This window comes from Lepisma saccharinum, chromosome 22 (assembly GCF_977018435.1).
Source record: "Lepisma saccharinum chromosome 22, izLepSacc3.1, whole genome shotgun sequence".
NCBI lineage: Eukaryota > Metazoa > Arthropoda > Insecta > Zygentoma > Lepismatidae > Lepisma > Lepisma saccharinum.
Window position 1 is genome coordinate 18,155,613 of NC_139250.1, and position 27,690 is coordinate 18,183,302.

At 39.8% G+C, this 27,690-nt stretch overlaps 1 protein-coding gene across 2 annotated transcripts in view; it reads right to left on the reverse strand.

Annotated features, from left to right (window-relative positions):
• Window positions 1-27,690, reverse strand: part of Ac76E (adenylate cyclase type 2 Ac76E) — a 943,073-nt gene that overhangs the window by 334,091 nt on the left and 581,292 nt on the right. For both annotated transcript variants that reach the window (XR_014443972.1, XM_083143984.1), the window contains exon 5: window positions 19,098-19,451. Coding sequence is in view for 1 of the 2 variants with exons in the window: in XM_083143984.1 (XP_083000110.1) it covers window positions 19,098-19,451 (354 nt within the window). In the remaining variant the exon portion in view is untranslated. The remainder of the gene's footprint in view (window positions 1-19,097; window positions 19,452-27,690) is intronic.

Consider the following 27,690-nt stretch of genomic DNA (forward strand, 5'->3'; position numbering starts at 1 on the left):
ATGGCAATTTTGGGGGAGGATTGATTATAAGAAATTACTGCACATTCTTATTTTGCAGTTTTGTGATTGGCGCCATACTAATCTGTCGTTTGCGGCCATGACAGGTCACGTGGGCATGGGTTTGAAGCCATTTTTATTTGAGAAGTGACATAGAAACATTTCAGTGGCATACACGCTTCCTTATCAACACTATATAGCAGTACAGAATTTTGAGGCAGACGCAGAGAACACATACCCAAGTATCTACAAAAATATAACGTATTACCTTGTGGGAAAGCTATACACTCTCCCATATATCTCTGGAGGTAGATCGCGCATAACGTCATAGAAGTGGGGACAAATCGAGTGGTCAGAGCGAAGCCGAATACGCTGCTAACTGCAGTCGCTTCTCCACCCCCTCCACGCAATCCCGTTCCCTCTCACGTGTTCATGTGTGAAGCGAGCGACAAATCTCTGGGTAAGTAGCGACTCTCGACTCTACACACAGAAAAATAAATGCATTATATCGATTGATGCATCAGAATGCATCCATTGATGCACTAAAGTGTGTTTTATGGCTTCTTCAAAGAATCAGATTCACATTTGATGTATTTGGGTGCATTTTTGTATGTCGTGTAAGAAACACCAAAGTGCATAATTTGTTTCAAGTGAGGATTTATTTCAGTCGAGATGCACTTCAATGCATCAGTTGATGTTCCTCGATGCACCTTGCTGCATCTTTTTGAATGATGCACTTAAACGTTTCGTCTGAGCTACATAAAGTTTAAGTGCATCATCAAAAAAGATGCATTCTGGTGCATCAATACGCATCAGGTGCATTTAAAGGCATCAACTGATGCATTGAAGTGCATCTCGACTGAAATAAATACTCACTTGAATCAAATGATTCACTTTGGTGTTTCTTTAACGACATACAAAAATGCACCCAAATGCATCAAATGTGAATCTGATTTTTTGAAGAACCCATAAAACACACTTTAGTGCATCAATCGATATGATGCGTTTAGTTCTCCGAGTGTAGAGAGCTCGACCAATGAACACGTGAGGGGCGGAAGTGAGTGTATGGAAATAAAAACGCATTGCTTCTACCTTCTTTGTGGTATTGGGCGCCCTTGTTTCACAGAGTAACAAGACAGACAGGCTACGGGACGCGCCCTGCTTCGAGTCTCCTGGGAAAGCGTAACAACTTTTCTCCTGAGATTTCAGCCTGTGTATGGGACCGGTGGGCACCCACCATGGTGAGGAAATTAGGAAGCTGCGAACGAGTAGCGTAACCCGGTCACGGAAGACCTACAACAACGACTGGGGGTTCGTCGTGCTGACCACACATCTCCCCGTAACTAGTTCGATGATCGCCCATCTCTGCTGAGATATGAGGCCGGTAGCTTGAAGGTAAGTTTTTGCCCTCAAGAGCTGTTGCCACCACACCTGCCTCCACAGGGTGTCGAGCCCGGGATCACTTTATTACAAGTATGACGACGTTACCGTTTTGCCGTCATATCTTTATATTTGTAAACACGTGTAGACATAACAGATATAATTTTTATGGTTATTCCACAATTTATTTATACTTGAAATTAAATATTTATAAAGTATGCAAGTACAGTGCCTTTCACTGTCGAGTCGTCCGCGGAGAGGCGGCTAGTTCGCCGGGTAGGTGGGAGTGCGTCTGCCGGCATTTAAACCCACAGATGTACGCTGAAAAACTCAATATGCTGACCAAGGCAGACATTTATTTTATTATAAAACATAAACTAAACGTAACGTTTCAACCTTCTAGCAAGGTCTTCTTCAGACTCTGCACCAAGTACAAATGTAACAAGGTACAAAACAGGACGATATATATACACAAAAATACTCCCCTCCAGACTATTAGAAAGTTGTTTTGGAACATTCTAGCAGGTGACTTTCCCTTGTCAACTGTACTTTCACCTAAAAGGCTAAACATATTTACTTCCATATAGAATGTGGTTGGACTCTCTATCTCTCGCTCTTTTTCCTTCATTCTTCTTCCTTCTTCTCTGCTCTTTCTCTCTTGTTCTTTCCACTCTTTCTAACACCTTCTTCCATTCTTTGTTAATCTTCAGTCCCCCATTCCAGTTCATTGTGTCTTCTTCACCTTTCTTCTCTATTTCCTTGCCCTCCTTCCATTTTCTCACTAGTATTCTCTTCTCCCTTCCTATCTGTTTAGCCTCATCCCACTCTATGTCATGTCCTGTTTCTCTCGTGTGTATAAATATCGCATTTCTCTCTCTCTCTTAAGTCGTACATCATCCAGATGTTGTTTCAACCTGTCTTTCAGCCTCTTTTTCGTTTCTCCTATGTACACACGTTCATATTTACTATGTGCGAATTACTCACAAGATTAACAATATAAATTACAATTTTACTTACGTTTTTCGCGAGTATAATACGTTTTTTTTTTCAATTACGACGTTTCGAGAGATAACTTCTCTCTTCTTCAGGTTTCGGTGTTTTATAAGCAATTCATAAAGTCATAGCTCCGTCAAAATATAATGGTGTTATAAGATGTACGCTGACCTTGGCCCAATTTTAAACAACGAATTTTCATGTACAACTCAAGTCATTACGAATTCTTGTAGGGGAAGGAAGTTATAAGGAGTTTCGAAGTAGAATTCCCAGATGTTCCAGTTCCACGCAGAGACAGTGTTCGAAAAAACTTGGAACAAATTTAGGAAATCAGGATCTGTTCTTGATAAGAAGCGAAGGGTGAAACGATGTGTGCTTACTGAGGAGAAAGTAGACGACATTGGAGCACAATTGGAACATAATCCTAAAAAATACCCCGGCACCTTGCACAACAGACAGACATTTAGGTATGGTATACAAGGGTATGTTTGTAAATACATTTATGCCTGTATGTGTGTATATTTGTTTATATATGAGTATTTACATGTGTATAGTTAGTTATAAGTGTCTCAGTCTGTATATAGATATGTATCTTGTTCTACCTCAGTGAATATCATTTTTGGATTTATATTCTCTAGAACACTTCTGCTGGTGTTCTTTATGGAACTATTATTGTAGTTTTGGTCTCCTTATTCATCTTTAATTTTGTACTGTTGGAATTATAATTTTTTAATTGTTTAAAAAATATATATATGTAAGCCTATTGTAATTGGAGCGAAAGCTCTGTTATAGGTGAAATAAATAAAAAAAGAAATTAAGTCGTCTGCGTACGAGCTGCAAAGCTTTTAAACCTCAAGCCATATATTAGAAGAACTAAAAGAAAATATCAGGAGAGAAATTGAAGCAATTTCGGAAAAGAAACTGATAGAAAAGAAGGTCTAAATATGGGCGAAGGTTTAAATATGGGTTTTGGAGTTATCAGCGCTCCCGGGTGCTGCAGCCTGGCGGAGGCTATTGGAACTGGTTATCTCTCAAGGACAAAGTTTGTGGCGCCAATTCGCAAGAGAAAGTGGTGGTTAGTTTCGGCCTTGGACGCTGTTATAGAATTGCTACCTCCGAAAACTTTTTGCAGGCATGTTTTAACTCAGCGTTTTCTGAATTCTCATCTGCTTTGTATAGGTTATGATATTAGCGGCACATAAAGCAAATGTGGGTTTTTATAATGCCATGATTTGTTTGTGAAATATGTACCACAGAGAGCGAAAATAAATAGAAGAAGAAAAATAGCGTGATGGTCTAAATATGGGCTAATGTTGAGATCACATTTTCAACAAATATTTGGATGTTTTTCTTAATTTCGATTTTTCCCATTCGCGTGATTTTCAAAACAACAGATTATTCATAAATATGAATTTTATAATGTTTTAGCTATAAATGACTGTTTTTTTAAATTTTAATTGGTTTTCGCTATATATACAAGTAGCCCATATTAGACCACAATTTTGAAATACATGATTTTACCATTTTTTGGAAATTGATTTTTTTAAAAAAATATGGAGACCTTCTCCACTTTAGCATGCTATTACATTTAAGTATATATTTCATAGATATGCAATTTCAAGGCAGGTGTTTGATATATTAATTTTTTTACTCCGAAAATGACAACATAAAAAGGGGGGCCCATAATTAGACCTTTTCCTATGTGTTAGTGAAAATTTGCGAAAAAGATATCGTAAATGTTTGGATGCAGGAGGAGAACATTTCCAACGCCTCTTATAACAACGTACGTGTTTATTTTAATTGCAACTGTCAGTGTAATTGTACAATCCTTATTTCATTACACAGCTAGCGTTTCCAGTTACGCGAATGTTGCACCAAGTTTGCCGGGAGACGAGCTCTCGCTGCCAGGTGCGCTTGGCGCCACTCCGCGGACGATTTGGCCGTGAAAGGCACTGTATAAAATTTTAACAACGGGTAAGAGGAAAATTCCAAAATTAGGGCCTCAACTTTTTAAGAAAAAAATATTATCGGACCACGGTCTCGCGAAGATGAAGAATCACTGCTCTAGAATTGAGTTCTTTGCTTTATCCAGGCTGGAAATGAAAGCGAGAAGTCTAGCACATACAATTTCAGACAGAGGCGTCTCGTGAACGCATGCGGTGCATGCTGCGCATGCGTCAATTGTCGGAAAAAGAACAGCTTGCTCTGCGACGACATTAATAAGCATTTCTACATTCTAATTTCTTCATATAGGAGAAGTATTTATTTTACACGAGAGCGCTGAACTAAGCTTATATTACATTTCTTGGATCTGAAGTGAAAGAAAGTAATAATTATTTTCCCACAATTGACGCATGCGTCACTTCAGATCCAAGAAATGTAATATAAGCGTAGTTGAGCGCTCTTGTGTAAAATAAATACTTATCCTATGTGAAGAAATTAGAATGTAGAAATGCTCATTAATGTCGCAGAGCAAGCTGTCCTTTTTCCCACAATTGACGCATGCGCAGCATGCACCGCATGCGTTCAGGAGACGCCTCTGATTTCATGACAATGATTTCTTCGTTTTCTCATGGACAACATGCCTCTCCCAAGTTCAAATAACTTGCACAAATTTTATAACATGATATACATGCAACAATGCCTCTTCTTAGTTATATTCTGGTAAACTGATTAGTGCAATTACATCAGTATCGTCACCCGATGACATCATGCGAACTGAGCAGAGAAACAAGTGTTCCTTTCAGCTTGTCGCTTCGGTGTGAAATCTCCCTTAGAGCACTTTTTATCTCGCTGCCAATCCACAAAAAATGTTGTGGTTAATCTGTGGATCGGTGGTTAAAGTATGGGGCTATGAAGTCATAGGTTGTAAGTTCGTATCTTGTACAGTCCGTTCATTTTGGGTCTGGGCCAAGGTAGTGCGTGAACAACTTTGAACAACTCTTTTTCCTTTACAGGTATGTAAGAAATAATAAGTTATGTCAGCGTTTCGTTAAAAAAACGTCACACTGATGAAGTTCTATAGTGCCTAAAAAAAATATTTTGTTTGTTAGAACCTATTTTAGGTTTATGCGGCTAATAAAGCCTTTTTTAGGGTTTTACTCCCTCTGTCCCATAATATAACACCATTAAGCCTTGTTTCCATGATTATGAAAAACTAAATATGCTGACCAAGGCAGTAATTTATTTTATTAAAAACATAAACTAAACGTAACGTTTCAACCTTCTAGCAAGGTCTTCTTCAGACTCTGTATCAAGTACAAAAGTAACAAGATACAAAAACAGGGCATTATATATACACAAAACATTACTCCCTCCAGACTATTTAGAAAGTTGTTTGGAACTTTCTAGCAGGTGACTTTCACTTTCCAACTTTACTTTCACCTAAAAGGCTAAACACAATTACTTCCATATAGAATGTGGTTGGACTTTTAATCTCACGCTCTTTTCCCTTCATTTTTCTTCCTTCTCCTCTCCTCTTTCTCTCTTGTCCTTTCCACTCTTTCTAACATCTTCTTCCATTCTTTGTTTAACTTCAATCCCCCATTCCAGTTCATTGTGTCTTCTTCACCTTTCTTCTCTATTTCCTTGGCTTCCTATCATTTTCTCACTAGCATTTTCTTCTCCCTTCCTATCTGCTTAGCCTCATCCCACTCTATGTCATGTCCTGTTTCTCTCTACATTTCTTTCTCTCTTAAGTCGTACATCATCCCTATGTTGTTTCAACCTGTCTTTCAGTCTCTTTTTCGTTTCTCCTATGTACACACTCTGACATTCTTTACATTTCACTTCGTAGATAATCCCTTCCTCTTCCTCTTCCTCTTCCTCTTCTCTGTTTTCCTTTTTCTTGTTTGCATTCCTCGCTATTCCTAAGATGCTTCTCCCTCCCTTCCTGTAAGTTTTAATTCCCGCTTTCTTAAGCACTTTGCATATCTTTTCTGTGGTCTTCCCCATACTCCTTATTCCAAACCTTCTCTCTTTTTCTTTCTCTTCCAATTCTTCCCTGCCTGTTTTCTTCTTTCTTCTGTTTATGTCCAGTCTATCCTGCTTCTCATAGCCATTCTTTTCCAGCTGTTTCCATAGGCTATTTATTTTGCCTTCTTTTTCACATTTTTTCATGCATATTTTCTTGATTCTGTTCTCCATATTCTTTATAAAATTTATTTTTGTCACCTCACTTACATCACTTCTTTTGTGGCAGAATACCCCTGCTTCACACTTCTTCTGATGCCAAGCGGTTTCAATTTCTTGTCCTCTCTTCCTTTTCATCAATATATCTAGAAAGCTTAACTTGTCTTCTTCTTCTATTTCAAGTTCCAATAATATCCCTCTTTCTTCATCTTGTATTTCTTTGGCAAAAATATCAAGCTGCCTCTTCGTTCCCTTCCATATGCCAAAACAATCGTCCACATATCTGCAAAACAGAATTATTTTGTCACCTCCTTTTTCTATCACTTTCTTTTCCCATTCATTCATAACCAATTCAGCCAATGCTGGGCTTAGACTGGAACCTATATTTAGTCCTTCACTCATTAACATTATATATATAACCATATATATAACATATATAACCATTTGGAATAACGGTTACAGTATAATGGGAGATAAAATAATGTTAATGTTCAAGTGTGCTTTTGGCATATTAGGAATCCTGTAGTTGTTCCCACCTTTGGAGGCGCATAATTTTAATAAGACAGGACTGCAAAGTGAAAAAGATGTTGTTGAGCTTGTCGCGTCCCAGATCAGAGAAAGATGTTTCAACGGCGGCGATCAACTCATCAATAGTTTGTGGAGCTGCCTGATGCTGGAGAGACTGAATTGCCCGGAAGTACCCCAGATCTAAAACATTCATGTCCGGTCTGTTTGGCGGTTGACATAGGAGATCCAAAGTAATTCCACACTGGCCGCTGCAGCATCCATCCAGGCGCGATCATTGGGAACAATATGCGGACGCGCATTGTCCTACTGAACGGACACCTGGATTCTCCCAAGAGGCCATTGTGCATCTATTGCTGGGATTAACTTGTTGATGAGCATGTCCCGGTGAACATCTTTGGTAATAGTTAATGGTTTGGTGACCATTGTACCAGCAGGACGATTCCTACTGTTCCTCTTGGCAGGTTCCTTGCTGACGAACGGTCAAATGCCTGACTTACCATTAAACCACTGCTTGCGACCAGGATCCCAACGAGGCCGGGCGACGGCAGCCAGAAACATGATGTTGGGAATAAAAGATTTGATTTTACATATTCACTGCGGGTCTGGTTCGTTGAGCAGCAAGTACAATTTCTGACCGTCCTTCATCAGGTAGAACGATTTTTCATCCACATGAACTGTCTCCATTATCATGTTGGACTTCGGATTTCCGCTTTCAGGACAAGCGACTGTGGTAGGATCCAGCATTGACAAGGCAAATTTTAGACGTTCCGTCTTGTTGCTATCAGTCAATAATGGGTTCAGCGCATTCGTATGCACTCTGATCTCTCCTGCCTTCTCACGCCTGTGTAGGGTACTCTTAGCAACATTTAGCGCCACTTCCGTTGAACGAATACTCTGCCGCTTTCGCAGCGGTAGGTGCTGTAGTCGTCATGGCACCTTTCTTCAATGTTTTCAAAGAGAAGCTCGTACACTGCCTGTCGTTTACTGTCCGTGAGGTTCTTGCTACCCCTGTCGCTTCCTATCATGGGTTGTGTGTTCATGGCTGTTCTTCTCAGATGTACTCACTCAAGAAGTGCTCTACTAACGATTTGCAGCATGCCTTGCTAGACCGGTTGCCATACAGTGCCACACCGGTGTGTTGCAACCCAACGCTTCCTTTTGGTAATCGTCTGGGCGGTATTTCTTGCTCGTTGCGATAAGGTCACGTTGTTCCTCTTCACAATCTTCAAGACTGATCTACTGTGCCTCTCCTCATCCGTGTGCTTTCCATCTGCCTCTTCGTCTGTAATTCCTGTACTACCATTTTGGCATACCGGACAATAATTATGGGACAGAGGGAGTATATATTTTTAAAGGTTTTACAGGATTTTTATGTCACACAGAGACATTTGCTTAGTTTGCTCATGACAAAATTCAATGACGAATGTCTTTGACACTTACTCTCTGTCGATTTCCCTTCCTCCAAGTCCATGGTGATTTTTCAAAGCTCTAAACAAAGCAAAATGTCTGGTGCCACTGCTACCTGTACAATCCAAAGTGGTCTGATGTGTGTGGTCTTGCTCACTTTCGCGTCACTCCGGTGCTTTGTGGCATTCACGCATTGCAAACTAACATTTCAGCACTGAAGCTTGCACCACTGACTATGTTTATCTTGAAAGATTATTTTCAGCATCTAAGGTAATCCTCACAGACAAACAAAATTGCGGGGTTTGACTGTGGATAACATTTTGCCTAACTATACAGCGAAGAGTGGATTTTAATAGCAAATTTCCAATAGTAAGTTCTGCCATCGTCCTAGGGCAACACACATAACGTTATGCAAGATAGTGCGTATTTCAGGATATAGGTGTCCAATTTTTATTGTCAGTGACTATACCTATTCAGCATTTTTCAGGAATTTTGAACTATTTTAAGTTCTTTTGAACCTACTTGAAGATTTTTAGAACCTATTTTAGGATTTTTCAGAACCTATTTTAGGATTTTTCAGAACCTATTTTAGGGTTTTTCAGAACCTATTTTAGGATTTTTCAGAACCTATTTTAGGGTTTTTCAGAACCCATTTCAGGATTTTTCAGAACTTATTTCAGGATTTTTCAGAACTTATTTTAGGGTTTTTCAGAACTTATTTTAGGGTTTTTCAGAACCTATTTTAGGGTTTTTCAGAACCTATTTTAGGATTTTTCAGAACCTATTTTAGGATTTTTCAGAACCTATTTTAGGATTTTTCAGAACCTATCGTAGGATTTTTCAGAACCTATTTTAGGGTTTTTCAGAACCTATTTTAGGGTTTTCAGAACCTATTTCAGGATTTTTCAGAACTTATTTTAGGGTTTCTCAGAACCTATTTTAGGATTTTTCATAACCTATTTTAGGGTTTTCAGAACCTATTTTAGGGTTTTTCAGAACCTATTTCAGGATTTTTCAGAACCTATTTTAGGGTTTTTCAGAACCTATTTTAGGAACCTAAAAGCACACTTTTTAAAACCTAAAAATCCGAGGTCTACTTATAAGGAAGGTTAGTACTTGTTATGCAATGGAAATATAATTGTCTACATGCTAAAGATATGTCCGTAAATAAGAGAGACGTTAGGGAACGAAAATGTCGGCATCTGCAGCATGTCACGCACTGGCTCGGCCCAGAGACAAAATGAACACACTGTACTTCTGCTCGCTCATTCATCCTCCCAAAGCGCAGCTTTATGCATTAATAAACAATGTGCAAGACTAACTGTTATTTATTTTTTTTGTATGAAAGGTACAAACAAATGCTTACTTTATATGTACCTAGCAAAAATACCACGGACATTGTTCTATTTTTAAAAAAAATTACAGGCGATTTAATTCCTGAATAACTGATATATATTATAAAATATATTATTGTATATGGTGAACTAGCAGTTATGGCCAATGTATATAGTCTGTGCATAGCAACGATTATACATCTTGTTGATGTGTCTTATGGATGTTTAAGTTTTAATCATGTAATCCACCTTGTTACAAGTTTTAATATATTAATTATGAAGTTCCAATCTTGAGATAATTATTTCTGTTTATGTCATTCATATTAGGACATAACAAAATGGCGACGAGGATTAAAGAAGATAAATAATTACTACTGTAAGTAGAATTATAGTAATTAAGTCCAAGTGAGCCAGTATGGAAAAACACATAAGTTTTATACCTGCATTTGAGGCTTATAACCCAAGCCAGGATATAAATTCGTATATTAAAAGATTCAAGGCTTTTATTGAGGCTAACGATATACAAGAAAGGAAACGAGTGTTCACTCTTATTTCTGTAATCGGTAGTTTACCATATCAAGAGCTGGAACATAGATTAAGTCCAAAGGATCCACAAGATTGCACCTTGGAGGAACTCTTTGATACATTGCGAAAAATATATGCACCACAGGTTAATAAATGGATTCAACGATTCGCTTTTATGCAAATAAAGCAAGAGCAAGGTGAGACAGCTACATCGTACATAAATCGTTTAAAAGTTGCTGCAATAACTTGTGAGTTTACAACAGATGAGTTAGACACTCGTCTTAGAGAAAAACTTGTGTTTGGACTACCCGATAGTATACTAAAAGATAGATTACTGTCAGACATGCCCAACACATTCGAGAAGGTTTGTGATGTAGTACTCCAACATGAGATAATACGCACAAATAAAAATAAAGTCAATCAAAATGCATTTTTGGTAGGTGAAAATAAGCAAATACAAGGCTCACGTAGATTCGGTACAAACAATTCGTTTGCTAAAGCTCATTTTTCAAAGAATCAACAAGCTACAAGAGAATCAAGATTCGGAACAAATAATGCATACAAAGACATGCCACAAACTAAACCCCATACTGCATTTAGCCAAAAATTTGTATCACGGCAAAATCAGGCAAATGATATAAAATGTAAGCGCTGTGCAAGGTTAGGTTGTACATTCAAAGAGAACTGTCCTGCATTCAATGCTATTTGCAGTTTCTGTAAGAAGAAAGGACATTTTTTGGCTGCATGTTTCGAAAGAAATAAACAATGGAAGGAACCTGCAGTCAATTTATCTAGTATGTATAAAGGAAATTGTGAAATGAGGAACAGTAATTTGGATACCAAAGGTAATGTTTATGGAGAATGCAATTCTCAACATAGCTTATTCTCTGTGCAAGAAGATAGTGCATATACCTTTTTAACTACAAACACGCAACAAATGTACAATAAAAAAGCAAACGAATCTATTTCTAATTTGCAACACGCAGCTGATCAAATTTCATTGCGAAATGAACGTTTACCTTTGTACATTAATATTATAATACAAGACCAATCGTTAGAAGCTATTGTCGATTCTGGTAGTTTTGCTAATTTCATTTCCAAAGATTTGTTAACTAATATTATGGGTAACTTCACACTGAGTCCGTTATTAAATTCATATACTTCGATATCAGGTGAAAGATTGTGTTTGTCAGGCCAATTAAGCTTAAAACTTTACTATCATGGAAAAATGTACATGATGCCTTTTGTTGTTGGCGATAATATCAATACAAATATATTAATTGGTAGAGTTGGAATGAACATATTATTTGGTGATTGGCGCAGCAAACTTCTAAATGAGTTTCCTGAAACTGATTATGTTCAAAAGGAAGATTCTACACATGCATGCTTAGGTCTAGAATCAAAAGATTCGCTACCAGATGCTTGTTCGAAAAATCAGCGTTCAAGCATAATGGATACTCCAAAGGTACATCAGCAAAGGATTGATGATATAGGTGAATGTTCACGAACATCAAATGTGCAAGGGCAAAATAGCAAAGCCATGATTATGAACAAACGTAAAGCCGACGTACATAATTCAAGTAATATAAAACAAATGAGCATTGAAGACTGTCGTTCACAATTACTGACATCTTTTGCAGAATTGTTTAATGAGGATATTAGTACACCAATTAAAGATTTCAAGGTATCAATACCTTTACAGAAGAATGCTAGGCCTGTGTTCAGGAAAGCGTACAGAATAGCATATTCATTACGAGATCAAATAAAACAAGAAATAGATAATATGTGTAAGCAGAATATTATAGCTCCTATAGAACATTCAGAATGGGCTAGTCCTATTGTGCCAGTTAAGAAATCAATTGATTCTATACGTATCTGTGTAGATTACTCGAAAACGGTCAATTTTCAAACAGATGGTTTAGTCTATCCTCTACCAGACTTTCCTGATATTTTACAAAAAGTTAAAATAGGAACGTACTACACCAGGCTTGATTTACGTTCAGCATTTTTACAAGTTAGTTTGCATCCAGACTCACAAAACATATTGTGTTTAAATTATGATTCTCACTTGTACAGAATGCAACGTTTACCATTTGGTACAAATGTTTCGTCTCAGCTTTTCCAACAGGTAATTGATTCAATTTTAACAGGTTTGGAAAGAGTTGCAGCATTTATTGATGATGTTATCATTTCTGGAGATAGTCTACAAGAATGTTTCCTAAGAACAAAACAAGTTCTGGAACGCTTTAAAGATTATAATGTTAAAGTCAATTTAAGTAAATCTGAATTCCTAGTGCAAGAAGTGATTTACTTAGGAAGACGTTTCACGGTAAATGGAATCACACCAACTGAAAAGCATGTGCGTGCTATTTTAGAAAGTCCAGAGCCAAAGGATAAGGTTCAATTACAAAGTTTTTTAGGGATGGTTGCATTTCAAAGCCGTTTTCTACACAACTTGTCATCTACAATACCACACCTATATCGACTTCTGAGGAAAGGCGAAAAATGGTTGTGGTCTAATCAATGTGGATCGGAATTTAAGGCTGTTAAAGATAAGATTGTTCAGACACCTGCCATAATTCCATTTGATCCTTCAAAAGAAATAATCCTAGAAACGGATAGTTCTTGCTACGGTGTTGGAGGTCGATTAGGGCACAAGATAAATGGCGAACATCGAACAGTGGCGTGTTTTTCAGCTACACTTTCACCTGCTCAGAAGAATTACTGTCAGGGAGAAAGAGAGGCATTAGCCATTGTTTCGTCTGTGAAACATTTTTACTTATATCTGGCAGGTCAAAAATTTACAATATACACAGATTCAACGACTGCGAAATCATTGCTTGATTCGAATACACCAGTGCCAATGCAACACAATGCACGTTGGCAGAGGTGGAAAATATTCATGGCATCTCTGAATTACGAAATAGTGTATTCTAAGAAGGTTCCAATAGCAGACGCTTTGTCAAGATTACCACTACCTGAAGAATTGCAATCAGATTTGGTTTTGACAGCGTATGCAGATCTAGAACAAAAGTTACAACCATTACGCATATCTGAGATCAAGGAGCATACAAAAAGCGATAATTTGTTGTCTAAAATAACAATTTACGTTAAGAATGGCTGGCCAAGAGGAATTGATCCACAAATCAATGAGGAAGCAGTAGCTTTATGGAAGAAACGTCTGGAACTGTCAACAGAAGATGGATTGTTGATGTGGGGAAATAGAATTGTATTGCCAGAGACACTGCGATGCAAGTTTCTCACTCAAATTCATGGTCTGCACAGTGGCGTAGTGAGATTAAAACAGATTTGCAGAGAGTTAGTTTGGTGGCCTAAAATGACTTCTGACATTGAAAGTTTTGTTGCAAAATGTGATGCTTGTCAGACGAATGCAAGAGCTCCAGCAAAACGACAATTTACATCATGGACACCAACATCACAACCCAGGGAACGTGTACATGTCGATCATTTCTATTTCAATGGTTATTTATTCCTGTTGTGTGTTGATGCTCACACGAAATTTTTGAATGTTTGGCAATGTTCTAATTTAACGGCTCAGGAAGCAATTAGACATTTAAAAAGCCAATTTTACATACTTGGTTCTCCAAAAGAGTTAGTCTCAGATAATGGACAACCCTTTGCAAGTGAACAATTTAAGATGTTCTGCCAAAGGTTGGGCATTGAACTAAAGCATTCCTGCCCATATAAACCTTCGGGAAACGGGTTGGCTGAGAGAACAGTCAATACCGTGAAAAGGTATCTAACCCTCATAGGAGATTTTCCAAAAGGGGATGTTAGAAAATTAAATACTGAAGTAGAATCACTACTGCGTACAGTAATACACTGGCATAACAACACTCCATTGCCATCAACTGGAACATCTCCAAGTTCATTAATGTTTTGTTACAACACTGCAAGTAATATAATCATTAAAGATGACACTAAAAATGTTCATTATGAATGTGAGAAATTTTCAATTGGAAGTAAAGTATATTATTACTGCCCTGAAAGAAAGATATATCGGAAAGGAGAAATTATTGAAAGATGCAGTTTTGCTGTTTATAAAGTAAGAGATGTAGAAAGTGGCAGATACAGAAATGTACACTATTCATTTTTAAAGATTCTTCATGAAACAGGAGGAGATTCAAATCAGTCAGAAATACACAAGGAATATGACGATAGTGCGTATCATGCATATTTATATCCTCCAATTAAAAATGAAATGCATCGACAGGAACTAAGCGACAGTGAAGAACACAATGTTCAAAGATCGTCTCCGAAGCAAGAGAGTAGCTCATATTCGAAGGAAGCGAGCAGACTTGGTCCAGGAACCAGTTCATCTTCGAAGGGAGGAATTAATATTGATCCAGGAACCAGTTCATCTTCGAAGCAAGGGAATAGTTTTGGTCTAGGACGTAGTTCGATGGGAAGAAGGAAATCTCAGAGAGTAAAAAGGACAAGAGTGTTTTACCCCTCATAAATTTTTCTCTGGAAGGGGAGAAGATTGATATATATTATAAAATATATTATTGTATATGGTGAACTAGCAGTTATGGCCAATGTATATAGTCTGTGCATAGCAACGATTATACATCTTGTTGATGTGTCTTATGGATGTTTAAGTTTTAATCATGTAATCCACCTTGTTACAAGTTTTAATATATTAATTATGAAGTTCCAATCTTGAGATAATTATTTCTGTTTATGTCATTCATATTAGGACATAACAATAACACAATTACGCTTGAAAATCTTCGGGATATGTTTTGAAATTTTTATGATGTGGCAAGATGTTACAGTACATTAGAAAGTTGTTATACTTGCATCGTCTTGTAATTCTTTCCAGAAAGATTAATATCTATTCTGATATCACTCTCATCTTGCTACGTTACATTTGCCTATTATAAAAGTTAATCTTGCCTGCCATCTGTACGTGAAAACTGAAACTAACATAATTTTGCTTCCGTTTTGGAGTACTTCATTAATAACTTGATCTTGCTTTACGTGAGCGGTGCTCGAAGTGAAAATTCCTATCTGAGGGATTATTGATAAAGCTAGCGTGTCTAGCTATGAATTCATAGTTTCTGTGTTTGTGTACTATACTTGTTTATTCGTCCTCACTGCCACTAGAAATTACGAGGGACGTTCATTAAAGATTTCCCCTGAACAAGTTCCCATGGACGGAGATGAACGAAAATTGGTACAGACATTAGTCCTTCTCTACATAAGAACCACCAATGGCCACACACTTTTCCCATCGCTCTATGTACCCGTGGAGACCTTGTTTGTAGAAGTCTGCAGGTTGCTCCAGAAGCCATGGCTTGACCTCAGAAATCAACGTTTCATGGTTGTGGAAGTGCGTCACCTTCAGAAATGACTTCATGGTTGGCAAGGGTGGAAGTCTGATGGTGCGAGGTCTGGAGAGTACGGGGGATGAGGAAGGATTTCATATCCGCAGGACCGCGCTTCTGTCTGGGCAACATGCGAGTTGTGAACTGGAGCGTTGTCTTGCAGGATGCCGACGCCTTTGGTCAGCATGCCACGCGTCTTGGTTTTGATGGCCTTCCGCAATTTCTGCAGCAGTGAAGCGTAGTACGTCCTGGTAATTGTGGTACCCTTCGCCAGGAAATCCATCATAACTACTCCATGCTGGTCCCAAAAAACCGTGAGCATCACTTTGCCCGCTGAGGGTTGGACACGGGCCTTCTTTGGTGGTGGTGAGTCAGGATGCTTCCATTGCTTTGACTGGGTCATATTGATGGACCCACGTTTAACCCTGGGTGATTAGTCTGTCAAAAAAATCCTCCTGGATTTCCTGGTACGTGGTCAAATTAGCCTGGGAGCACATGACTCGTTCCTGCATTTGGAAAGGTGTGAGTAGCTGAGGAACCCATCGGGCAGACACCTTCCGCATGTGCAAATGGTCATGGATGATTTTTTTCGACAGACCCCACACTGATCTTGACATCTTCAGCTAGTTGGCGAACGGTTATGCGGCGATCCTTCAAGATGGCGGCTTTCACTTGCCCAATGGTGTCTTCGTCAGTGGCTGACTGGGGTCACCCGAGAATGGGGGCAGTTTCTACCGAAGTCCGACCACACTTGAACTGACGATGCCAGTACTTCACTACGTCATACGATGGGGCATCCTCTCAATAGGTCACTTTCATCTCATCGAAAGTTTCATTTGGTGTGCGGCCTCTCAAGTAAAGAAACTTGATGATGACTGCTTGGTATTCCACTGGATCCATCATTACACCTTGCCTAAATTTAGCCTCTGTAAGACAAAAACTAAGAGGAGTTCAGAATTGCAAATTACCTCATGACCTATGCACATATGTATCATTACACATATAAAATTTCAGTATTCTACATTAACTAGAACTGGGTCAGGGGAAATCTTTAATGAACGTCCCTCGTATATGTAGCGTAAACAATATGCAATAATACGTAAATAAATGTGCAACAGAAACTGTTTTCAAGTTAGTACTTTACTTCTGATTGTGGTATATATTTTTTCAATTATAGGTAATTTAATACGTGAATACAAAAATCATGATGAGTTTTCAGAACTTCTTTATAATTCTTCGTAAGTTGATAAAAGACCAAAGCATATTAGAAAGTGATATTTCTTTGTATTGTTTTGTAATTTTTATCGAAAGAATGGTTTATTCTCTGAAATCTCTTTCTTCTTGTAAATTTGTAATATTGGACTATTATAAAAATTTATTGCCTGCCATCTCTATGTGACAAATTGAAACTAAACAATTTTTTTTCTTTAGAGCAATCATCATGTAGAAATCATAATTGCTACATGATAGTTGTTAATAGTTTATTATTAATAGTTAATTCTTATTAATAGTTTGATCTTGCCATGCCAATTCGTTGTTCGTCACCAAAATGTGCAGCACTTCATGGGTTTCGAAATGGCAATTTTGGTGGGAGAATTGACAAAGGAACATTTCAGTGGCAAATAAGTTTGTTTAGAAACACTACGAGTCTAGAATTATGTTAAATACATACTTTTTACTGTATTAACTACTTTAATGGAGTTGCAATTTCTTATTTTGATTGCATCTGAAAGTTAGAACTCTCCAGTTTAAAATGAAATTTAACCCATGGCATTAACTATCAAGTCACAACATGTAAAATTATCCTGTAGACATATATTCTTCAACTGAATTACATTTGTTAGAGTTAATAATACTATAGTAATATTGATTTTCAGTTCTTTACTTTCATTATTTAAATAATATAAACATCACAATGACAGTAAAATCCAGTGATGATGATTTCTCATATTATAATGGTCACATGTTATATTAATGTACATAATGGTTTTGTAAAAAAGGAACTCGACGTTACGACAATGAGGCTAACATTGTGTAGGAAGGCATTTTACCTCCATTCTTTAAGGTACCCTTAAATAAATTAGTTTGCGCACGCCTATGTTATAGAATAGAACTCCACATTTCAACCTGGTGGTGAAGATTTCAACTTTTTTTTCGTCAGTATTCGCTTCCCCAATGTCTTTAAAGCCTCCATACCAAGTTTCAGCACAATCAGTTGCTCCGAACGGGCTACAGAGGGCTCCGAGTAGGGGGACTAATTCTAAGCGCCACATTTCCGCCTGGTGGTGAAATTTAGAACTAATTGATTTCCGTCGGCATTCGCTTCCTCATGGTCTCTATGGCATCTACATAAAGTTTCAGCACAATGTTGCTTCGAACGAGCTCCAGAGGGCTCAGAGAAGGGGACATTTAGTTCTAAGCGCCACATTTCCGCCTGGTGGTGAAATTTAGAACTAATTGATTTCCGTCGGCATTCGCTTTCTCATGGTCTCTACAGCATCTACACCAAGTTTCAGCACAATCAGTTGCTCCGAACGGGCTACAGGAAGCTCTGAGTAGGGGAACTTTAATTCTAAGCGTCACATTTCGCCTGGTGGTGAAATTCTGAACTAATTGTTTTCCGTCGGCTTTCCCTTCCCTGTGGTCTCTATAGCATCTACACAAAGTTTCAGCACAATGTTGCTTCGAACTTGCTCCAGAGGGCTCACAATAGGGGACATTTAGTTATTTAGTTCTAAGCGTCACATTTCGCCTGGTGGTGAAATTCTGAACTAATTGTTTTCCGTCGGCATTCCCTTCCCTATGGTCTCTATAGCATCTACACAAAGTTTCAGCACAATGTTGCTTCGAACCAGCTCCAGAGGGCTCACAATAGGGGATATTTAGTTCTAAGCGCCACATTTCCACCTGGTGGTGAAATTTAGAACTAATTGTTTTCCGTCGGCATTCGCTTCCCCATGGTCTCTATAGCATCTACACAAAGTTTCAGCACAATGTTGCTTCGAACGAGCTCCAGAGGGCTCAAAATAGGGGACATTTAGTTCTAAGCGCCACATTTCCACCTGGTGGTGAAATTTAGAACTGATTGTTTTCCGTCGGCATTCGCTTTCCCATGGTCTCTATGGCATCTACACAAAGTTTCAGCACAATTAGTTGCTCCGAACGGGCTACAGAGAGCTCGGAATAGGGGAACTTTAATTCTAAGCGCCACATTTCCGCGTGGTGGTAAAATTTTGAACTAATTGTTTTCCGTCAGCATTCGCTTTCCCATGGTCTGTATGGCATCTACACAAAGTTTCAGCAAAATCAGTTGCTCCGAAACGGGCTGTAGAGGTCTCTGAGTAGAGGAACTTTAATTGTGGATACCTGCTATAAAGAAGCGAATTAGCACACTAAGTAAGGCTAGTATACACTGCGATTTCTAACCATATAATTTCCTGGAGCCACTTACCTGGTACACATATCCTGGAAGCGAACTGTCCCGGAACACCCAAGCCAGAACCACGTGGGCAACGGTGAGCATCGAACCAACGACAATGGAGACGATCCTGGTGACCGGCATCATGGTGTGAACAGCCACCACAAGGGCGAATATGGGAAGGACGTCCCCAGGAGGCCTGCTGACCCCGTTCAGATGGGCCAAAAGGAATATTCCCACACCGACCGTGCAACATACTAGCAAAGACACTCCTAGTGCTAAAGCGTCCGTGTGGAGACCTGGACATTGGCCTATGACTAGGGAGGTCGTCACGACTATTGTGATCGCTGCTAGCACTATTACCTGCGGTAGCTGCTCCTTCAGATCCTGGAAAGAAGAAGATATAGCGATTAGGTCAAGTAAGCTACAGTGTTTCCAAACCACTATATTTATCAATAACTAACTCATAGTTTATTAAACTAACAATGAAGTTGGACTATATTTAAGATACCTTGCGCTGAAAAAAAAAGACATAGGTGTTAAAAGCAGAGTTGTTTAAGATCCAGGAATTTAATATAAATTCAATTCCGGTCCAGAAGAGAAAAGAGCAAGGGTAAATGGGTTCTGGACCGAAAATAACCTCTTTATGTTTAAAGTATTTCAATTCGGTCCAGGAGCCCTTTTTCAGGATGAATTTAATTACGGTCCAGGTACCTTTCTTCAATGAAACAAAACACAACTTGGATCGAATTTAAATTGTGCGAAAAAAAGGTACCGATCCTGTTGCGGAACCCATTAGAATTTTTCCTGGAACTTTAACAAAGTGTGTTAAAAGACCACTGTGTGTCGCTACGATATTCAATTTAGTTTCCGTGGCTGAGTGGTTAGCGTACAGTGCTAATCAGGTAGAAATCAGACATAGAATAAACAATATGACAAAAATTAATAAGTGTGCAATAGCTAGTGTTATTAAGTTGGTTTTCTGTCTAAAAGGTACAAGTAAATCTGCTTTACATGTACCTCGCTTACATAGTATTGGTTCTAACTTTCAGATATAGGTACTTTAATTCTTTAATAAAAAAAATCACAGTAAAAAGTTTTCTGGTATTACTTTCTAATTCTTTGGAACATGACAAAAGGTCTAAGTATAGTGAAAAGTGATGTTCTTTTGTGTTGTATTGCAATTTTTCCCAAAAGTATGGCTTACATTCATACTATCTTAGTTCTTGTAAGCATATAATATAGACCTATTATAAATTTTTTCTTGCCTGCCATCTGTACGTGTTAAACTGAAACTAACATAATTTTGTTTTAGAGTAATCATTTGGGAGCGGAAGTCATCTTTTTTCTGACATCTCGGACACGATGCCCATTAAATATACACAATATTGCACTTCGTCTAGAACCTAAAAAAGGTTATTTTAAAGTGCATTCTTTTTTTATTTTTGCCAATTTTCAGGTTTTATGTAATTTTCCCCGATTTTTGGCATTTTCCCGTCATTTTTCGCAATATTCGGCGTATCGTTTCGTCATATTTTGTCACTTCTTTCATTTTGGTAATATTCGTGAGTCTTTTGCAATTTACGTGGAAAAGAAAACTGAACTGGTGACAGTTTTTGTTGTGTCGGGGGAAAACACCAGGTGCCCGTCTGGGGCAAACTCAGATATTTGAAAGGGCCTCCCCGATGGCGCGGTGGTAGCGTCGTCGCCTTATAATCAAAGGGTCCCGGGTTCGATACCCGGTGGAGGCACATGGTGGTTCGGATCCCACTTTAAACTATAGTGCAGTACCGATTAGCCTTATTGTGCATAAAGTGGACTTAAAACAACAATTCAAACAATTTCTGATGTTATTACCTTTCCGACGTACTTTTTCTGGGGGGGGGGGAGGGTTGCGTGTCTATGAACAGTTTCCCGGATGCGCCCCTGATTTTATTTTTCCTATAACTGAGCCGCGGTGGCTCAGTCGGTAACGCGTCTGACTACCATGCTCAAGGTCCCGGGTTCGATCCCCGGCCGGTTCAAATCCGGGAACTTTTCTAACGATGGAAGCGGCCCCGGCGCCTACCCAGCGTCGAATAACATGGGTACCTGGGGGAAACCCTGGGGGGTAAAGGCGGTCAGGGGCGTGATGCTGATCACATCACCCCCACTCACGACCGGGATCAAGAAAGTGTGGGGCGTTACCACCACACCCCCTATACGCCTTCATGGCGTGGTGCTATGCACAGGGGAGCACTTTACCTTTACCTTTTTTTACCTATTTTTTTATACAATTTGTTAAATTTCTATACAAAAATTGTCTTACGTGGATAATTTCTTTACAGTGCCACAGAAACACACCACAGTACATAACCAGGCAAAGATGCGGGAAATTAATGCATTTTACACCAATTAATTCAGTGTATACGACTTTTTCGTTAAATGGTTTTAAAATTATTAGGGTTGTTTCCATTGGAAATCCTCATTGCATAGTTTAACTGAAATGTGAATGTGGTATCATATGGTGCCTTTTTTTAAAAGCAAGATTGCATTTTGTTTAATTTCCTATTCATTTCAATTTTTTACCTGAAACTAATAAATTTAATGGCCATTTTTTCCCATTTCTTAGGACATTCTATAGGTCATATACCTATATTTTTTAGGTCATCAACTTCCGCTAGTAATCATCATCATGTAGTAACACGGCCCTGAATTATGGGGAAAAACTTCGGATCATTTCATATCAACAGGTGATTCTGTAAGTATTTTGAATGCTGATCACGAAAAATGACATGCATTTTCTCCCCATCACGTAAGGATTTTGCACAATGAAAATTCTCACGTTCGCCATTACATTACATCTATTACCTAACGCAACAAAAGAAATTTATGTAAGGAAACTCTAGGTAGTTCCAAATAAGATTGCATTTTTTACATTTTGTGAAGGAAATTGTTATGAGGGATTTCGAAAATGGAATTTACGTATTGAAAATGGATTTCATTTTTTGAATCAGCATGCTGAAATTACTCAGAGACAACAGTCGTCTGCGAGTCATCCAAACCCATGCAGACTGGTGAATTAATAATTTTATTCTCCCGTGATAATTCATTGTTTGCCACCATTATGTTCAGCACTGCATGGGTTACAAAATGGCAATATTTATAGGAGAACTGACAAAACAACATTTCAGTGGCAAATAAACTAGTTTAGCAACACTAGGAGTCCAGAATGTTGTTAACAGATAGAGGCAGCATGTGCAAGTACTGACGATACAAAAAAATTGTGAAAACCTAATGGTAAGAGATCTGTAGGATGATCAGGAGGAGGATAGATTGCTCTTGTCCAAGATAGACAGAGATGAGACTTCGTATGCAGTGTGGCATGTAGAAGGATAATGGGTGTTCACGTAGAGATGCGCACATTTTCCATCTCGGTAATACTGGAGTGATGCGATCAACATCACGCTTAGGTAGCTTCGGTGTACATTGATTCGAGGCTGGGTTGGCCCCAGAGTAACCTTGTACAGGGACTTCACGAATAAAGCACAGGTGTTCTGTGTAGTGATCAGACGGCCCTGCCAACTGACCAGCTGCGGCACATCATATTCATGAAAGTAATGAGTTATTTGTAATAAGTGCTCATATGTTTGAATGCCTGTGATATTATGTATTGATAAAGTATGTTTTCAGCTTTCTGCCTTCTCTGTATCGCTATCGCTCTTTCTCTCTTCTGCTACTCTTTTGTTCATCGCTTCTGTTGCCGCGTTTTCTCTTTAAACCTCATTAGTAGGACCAGTGCCCCGGTTCAAAGCCCTCATTTGAGGCTCGAATCATCATTTGAGGCTCGTCGTGGGCCCTTACTGTAGCCTTTTATGAGGGGGTTTATGGCCCCCTGTTTACATCTGGCAACACTGTGGGCCCTTACTGTAGCCTTTTATGAGGGGGTTTATGGCCCCCTGTTTATGTCTGGCAATACTGTGGGCCCACTGTGGCCTTGAGGGGCCCATGTACCCTGTCTGGCAACACTGGGGGCACAGAGTTGGCAACACTGGGTTACTGTAGCCTTTTATGAGGGGGGTCCATTGCTCTGTTTATGTCTGGCACTGCTGTGTGACAGTGTTGGGTTCACTGTAAACTTTCAAAGGGCCTGAGGGGTCCATGTACTCTGTCTGGCAACACTGTTGAGGGCCTAGTGTTGGCAACACTGTGTTACTGTAGCCATTTATGAGGGGGGTCTATGGCCCCCTGTTTATGTCTGGCACTGCCGTGTGACAGTGTTGTCAACCTACTGGGTTCACTGTAAATTTTCAAAGGGTCTGAGGGGCCCATGTACCCAGTCTGGCAACACTGTTGAAGGCACAGAGTTGGCAACACTGTGGGCCCACTGTAGCCTTTTATGAGGGGGGTCTATGGCCCTCTGTTTATGTCTGGCAACTCTATTGGATGTTCTTTGAGGGGGTTTTGCCAACTCATCCGAAGAAAATTCCACTATATGATCTTTCACTGGCTAAGCTAACCTACAAATAGTGGCAACACTGACAAGGCTCAAATTATTATTTGAGGCTCGAATCATCATTTGACGCTCGAATCATTATTTGAGGCTCGAAACAAATTGCTAAATATAAAATAAAATAACAATGCCTATGAACCTGTTTGGCTTCAGGAAGCAGGCTATGGAGGCATCCGCCCAAAGCGCACCATCGCCACCTGCAAGCTGGGACCTGTTACCCTCCCTATTATCTAAACTCAACGGTTTGTTGATTATACACTTGAATAGCATCCTGACCCAGTACGACGAGGATGTGGGCAAGACTTTCTACATATTCAACAACAACTTGAATTATTACCAATTCCCCATCTCCGGCAAACTGCAGTTTGACATGAATCCCGAGAATAAAGGAGAGGCCAAAATTTCCTCCGGCAAGAACATCTATCGCATCAAACACGATAGGATGAACAGTACCACCACGTACGATGTATCTGCTGGCGATCGCCTGTACATAGAGCTCTTGGACGACTACGACAAACTCATTCCTCTTTTCATAGAAATGAAAATTAGCTATCCTATAATAAATAACAATGCCTAACGATATTTTTGGCCATACGAAACGCGACGACCATGGCGACGAGCTTCTCATGCTCGACGTCAGGGTCAAGAAGCTGCGAAGCGATCTGCAGGCCCTCCAGTCCACGCTCAACTCCAGCCTCCAGTCCGAGATAGCCAGCTTGCAGTCTCAGTGCTTGGACCCTGTACTCAAGATTGATGCAGAGCTAAAATCGCTGCTGCAAAAATACACCGACCTCGCGTCGATAGACAATCTCGACAAGCTGGCACTGAGTGTGGGCAATCTGCAGAACAAACTTCTGAAGCTGCAACAAACGCAAACCTCAGACGTTGAACAGCTGAAACAACGCTTGCAGGATCAAACAAGCAACATCCAGACCGAACTGCAAACTATCATCCAAAGCATTAAAACACAAGACGACTACGATCGCGTGAACGCTAGTATTGCTAAATTGCGCGAACAGTTTCAATCTTTCGAAATCCCTACGTTGGAAAGCATCAAGGCTGAGCTTCAAACAGATGCTTTGCATGCGGCCATCAACGAAGTAAAAACTAAACTCCAAACGCTGGAGGATTTTATCAACAATCTACCGTCGTCCAGCGAACTGAACGCCATTGCCCGTAGCGTGGCCAACATCAAACTCCAACTTGAGACCTACGAGGATTTCGGGAAGCTGCAAGGCACCATAACCCATATTGAGGATGCTCTTGCTGTCATTAGAAATGATCTGGCGAACGTTCACGATGAGCTGGAAACCAAACTGCCGGGCATCAGGGATACACTGGCCAACGTCCAACAGCAAATCGCCAAACTGGAAAATCTGAATGCAGAATCCGAGTTGTCTCATTTCCATCACTTGATCGACGACATACAGACTAAGTTGGAAACCCTGCAGCAATCTACCCCCACCCAGGATGACATAATGCAACTGCAAGAAGGCATACGTGCTGCTGCCGATGCCTCCGAGTTGGACGCGATGAAAAAAGCTTTGGAATCGCTCCAAAACACGGTGGCCACCCTGCCTACCTCTCAGGAACTGAAAAGCGTGAAGAGAACTCTCAACCGAATACTCAAATCCGACGACATCAAAAACATCCAATCCGAAATTGAATCGATACGGGGGTCTGTCGCGACTTTACCTACCAACCAGAACATCACCGAGTTGCATGAATTGTTTGCGGAAATTAGAACGCAGGTCCACGACCTTGTAATACAGAGCTCCAAGTTGACGCTTGTAGAAAGCCTGCAGCAGATTATTGCCAGCGTGAAAGAGCAAATTGGGAGTATCGAGGCAAGTCAGGAATCGACTATAGCTAATTTCAGCACCCAACTACATGACTTAAATGAAAAATTCAAGAGCCTTATTGTCGATGTAAAGATCAAACCAAACTACGACACTGTTGTTCATGCTATCGAGGAACACCTGGAATCGGTGAATGGCAGATTGGAGGATGTGGAGACTGAGGTTCGAACCAACGTAAACACTCTAAATGCCAGCATCGACAATCTCAAGTCTACGATTGTCATCGAACTGTACAGCATACCAAACAGAGAATTCTCCTCCCCTTTCAATCCAGGTTACAAACTCTACATGTTGACTCCTGCAAAAGCCTATCATCAATTTTTCCTCGCTGGCACACTTCAGTTCGTCAAGGTTTCCTACTGGTCTTTGCCTCACGCAACCCACTACCCAATCATGACCGTGACGAACATTGGCGATGAGCCTAAAATAAGAGGAGTTGAGCTGGTCGATTTCACACACCCCGAAAGTCGCGAGACTGCCTATGCCGAAGATGCCACTCAAATTATCGACATAGAAATAGGTGACAAGCTGTATATAGAAAACCCAGCATTGTCTGCAGCCAGAAATCCCATCCAGGCTATATTCTTATTTTCGCACCATGTCTAGGCAGGGTATCGTGAACGAGCTTCATAAACCTGCACGACGAAACTACAAACGACTGGCGGTGGTGACCAAACGCGTGGATGACCTTTGGCAGGCTGACCTTGTGGAAATGAGTAGCGGCAACCTAAAAAATTTACATAAAATCAATAAAGGATACAAGTATCTTCTTACTGTTATAGATACATTTTCAAAATTTGCGTGGGCTTTGCCCCTCAAGGCTAAAACAGGTGTGTGCGTAATGGAAGCATTCAAAACTATTTTCAATGAAAGTGGCAGGCGACCTCGATTTCTTCAAACGGATAACGGAAAGGAATTTTACAACTCGATATTTCAACAGTTTGTTCAGAAGCAAAATATTCAACATTACTCGACTTTCAGTCACATCAAAGCCAGCATAGTGGAACGTTTTAACCGCACTCTCAAAATACGCATGTGGAAACGATTCACGCTTCAAGGTAACCACAAGTGGGTCAATGTGCTTCCGGAACTCGTAAACGACTATAATCACAGTTTGCATAGCACGATACGCATGAAGCCTGCCGATGTCAGCAAGTCTGATGAGGCACGACTGATCTCTACTGTTTATTGCCCCAAGTACCGGCCCACTAACAAAAAACCGAAATTCAAAATTGGAGACCAAGTAAGAATTAGTAAGTTTAAGCGCATGTTTGAAAAAGGCTTTACCAAAAACTGGAGTACGGAACTTTTCACTGTTGCTCGATTGTTACCCGGTAACCGTCACACGTATATAATAAAAGATAATCGCGACGAAATTTTGAAAGGGCGATTCTACGAGGAGGAACTCTCCAAAACAAAATACCCCAATACGTATCTTATCGAAAAAGTATTACGTAGAAAAGGTGACAAACTGTTGGTGAAATGGTTGGGACTCGAGGAAAAAAGTTGGATCGACGCAAACGAGGTGATTGTGTAACGGGTGCTTGGGATGTGGTGAGGCGACTGCCAGATTTTCCCCCGGAGCGTCAGGCTAGGAAAAACGGCGAACTGTTGCCGGACAACATTCGCTGCCTTATTGTCGGACCTTCAGGGTGTGGGAAAACAACTTTACTTATTGATAATTTTCTTCTTGCTCCCGACTGGTTAGATTGGAAGAACAGGCACTTGTATGTTTTTTCCAAAAGTTTGGAGCAAGCAAAATATCAACAGCTGACAAAACTGTACGAAGGGCTGAGCATAGCTACTTTCGCCTCCGAAGTAATGCCACTAGACTGCTGCCATGAAAATTCGGTGGTGGTCTTCGACGATGTCATCCTGGAGAACCATAACGAAATTCGCAATTTTTTTACACAGGGGCGGCACAGAGGCATGGACTGCTTCTATCTTGCTCAGACTTTTTCTAAAATTCCCAAGCAGCTTCTCCGAGACAACGCTAATTTAATTTGCTTGTTTCGTAAAGACCACACCAATTTAAAACATGCTTACGATGATTATGTAGGCGGGGACATGAACTACAATCAGTTTTCCAAATTTTGCTCATCATGCTGGAATCAAGATGATTTCGGATTCGCCACGATAGACATGACGAGGAAACCCAATGACGGAAAATACAGAAACAAAATAAACAACTTTCTAAACGTTGCGACGTTACAAGAAACGTCTTGACGTATTATAAATAACAAATAATGAAACGCAAACTCGCAGACGACAACTT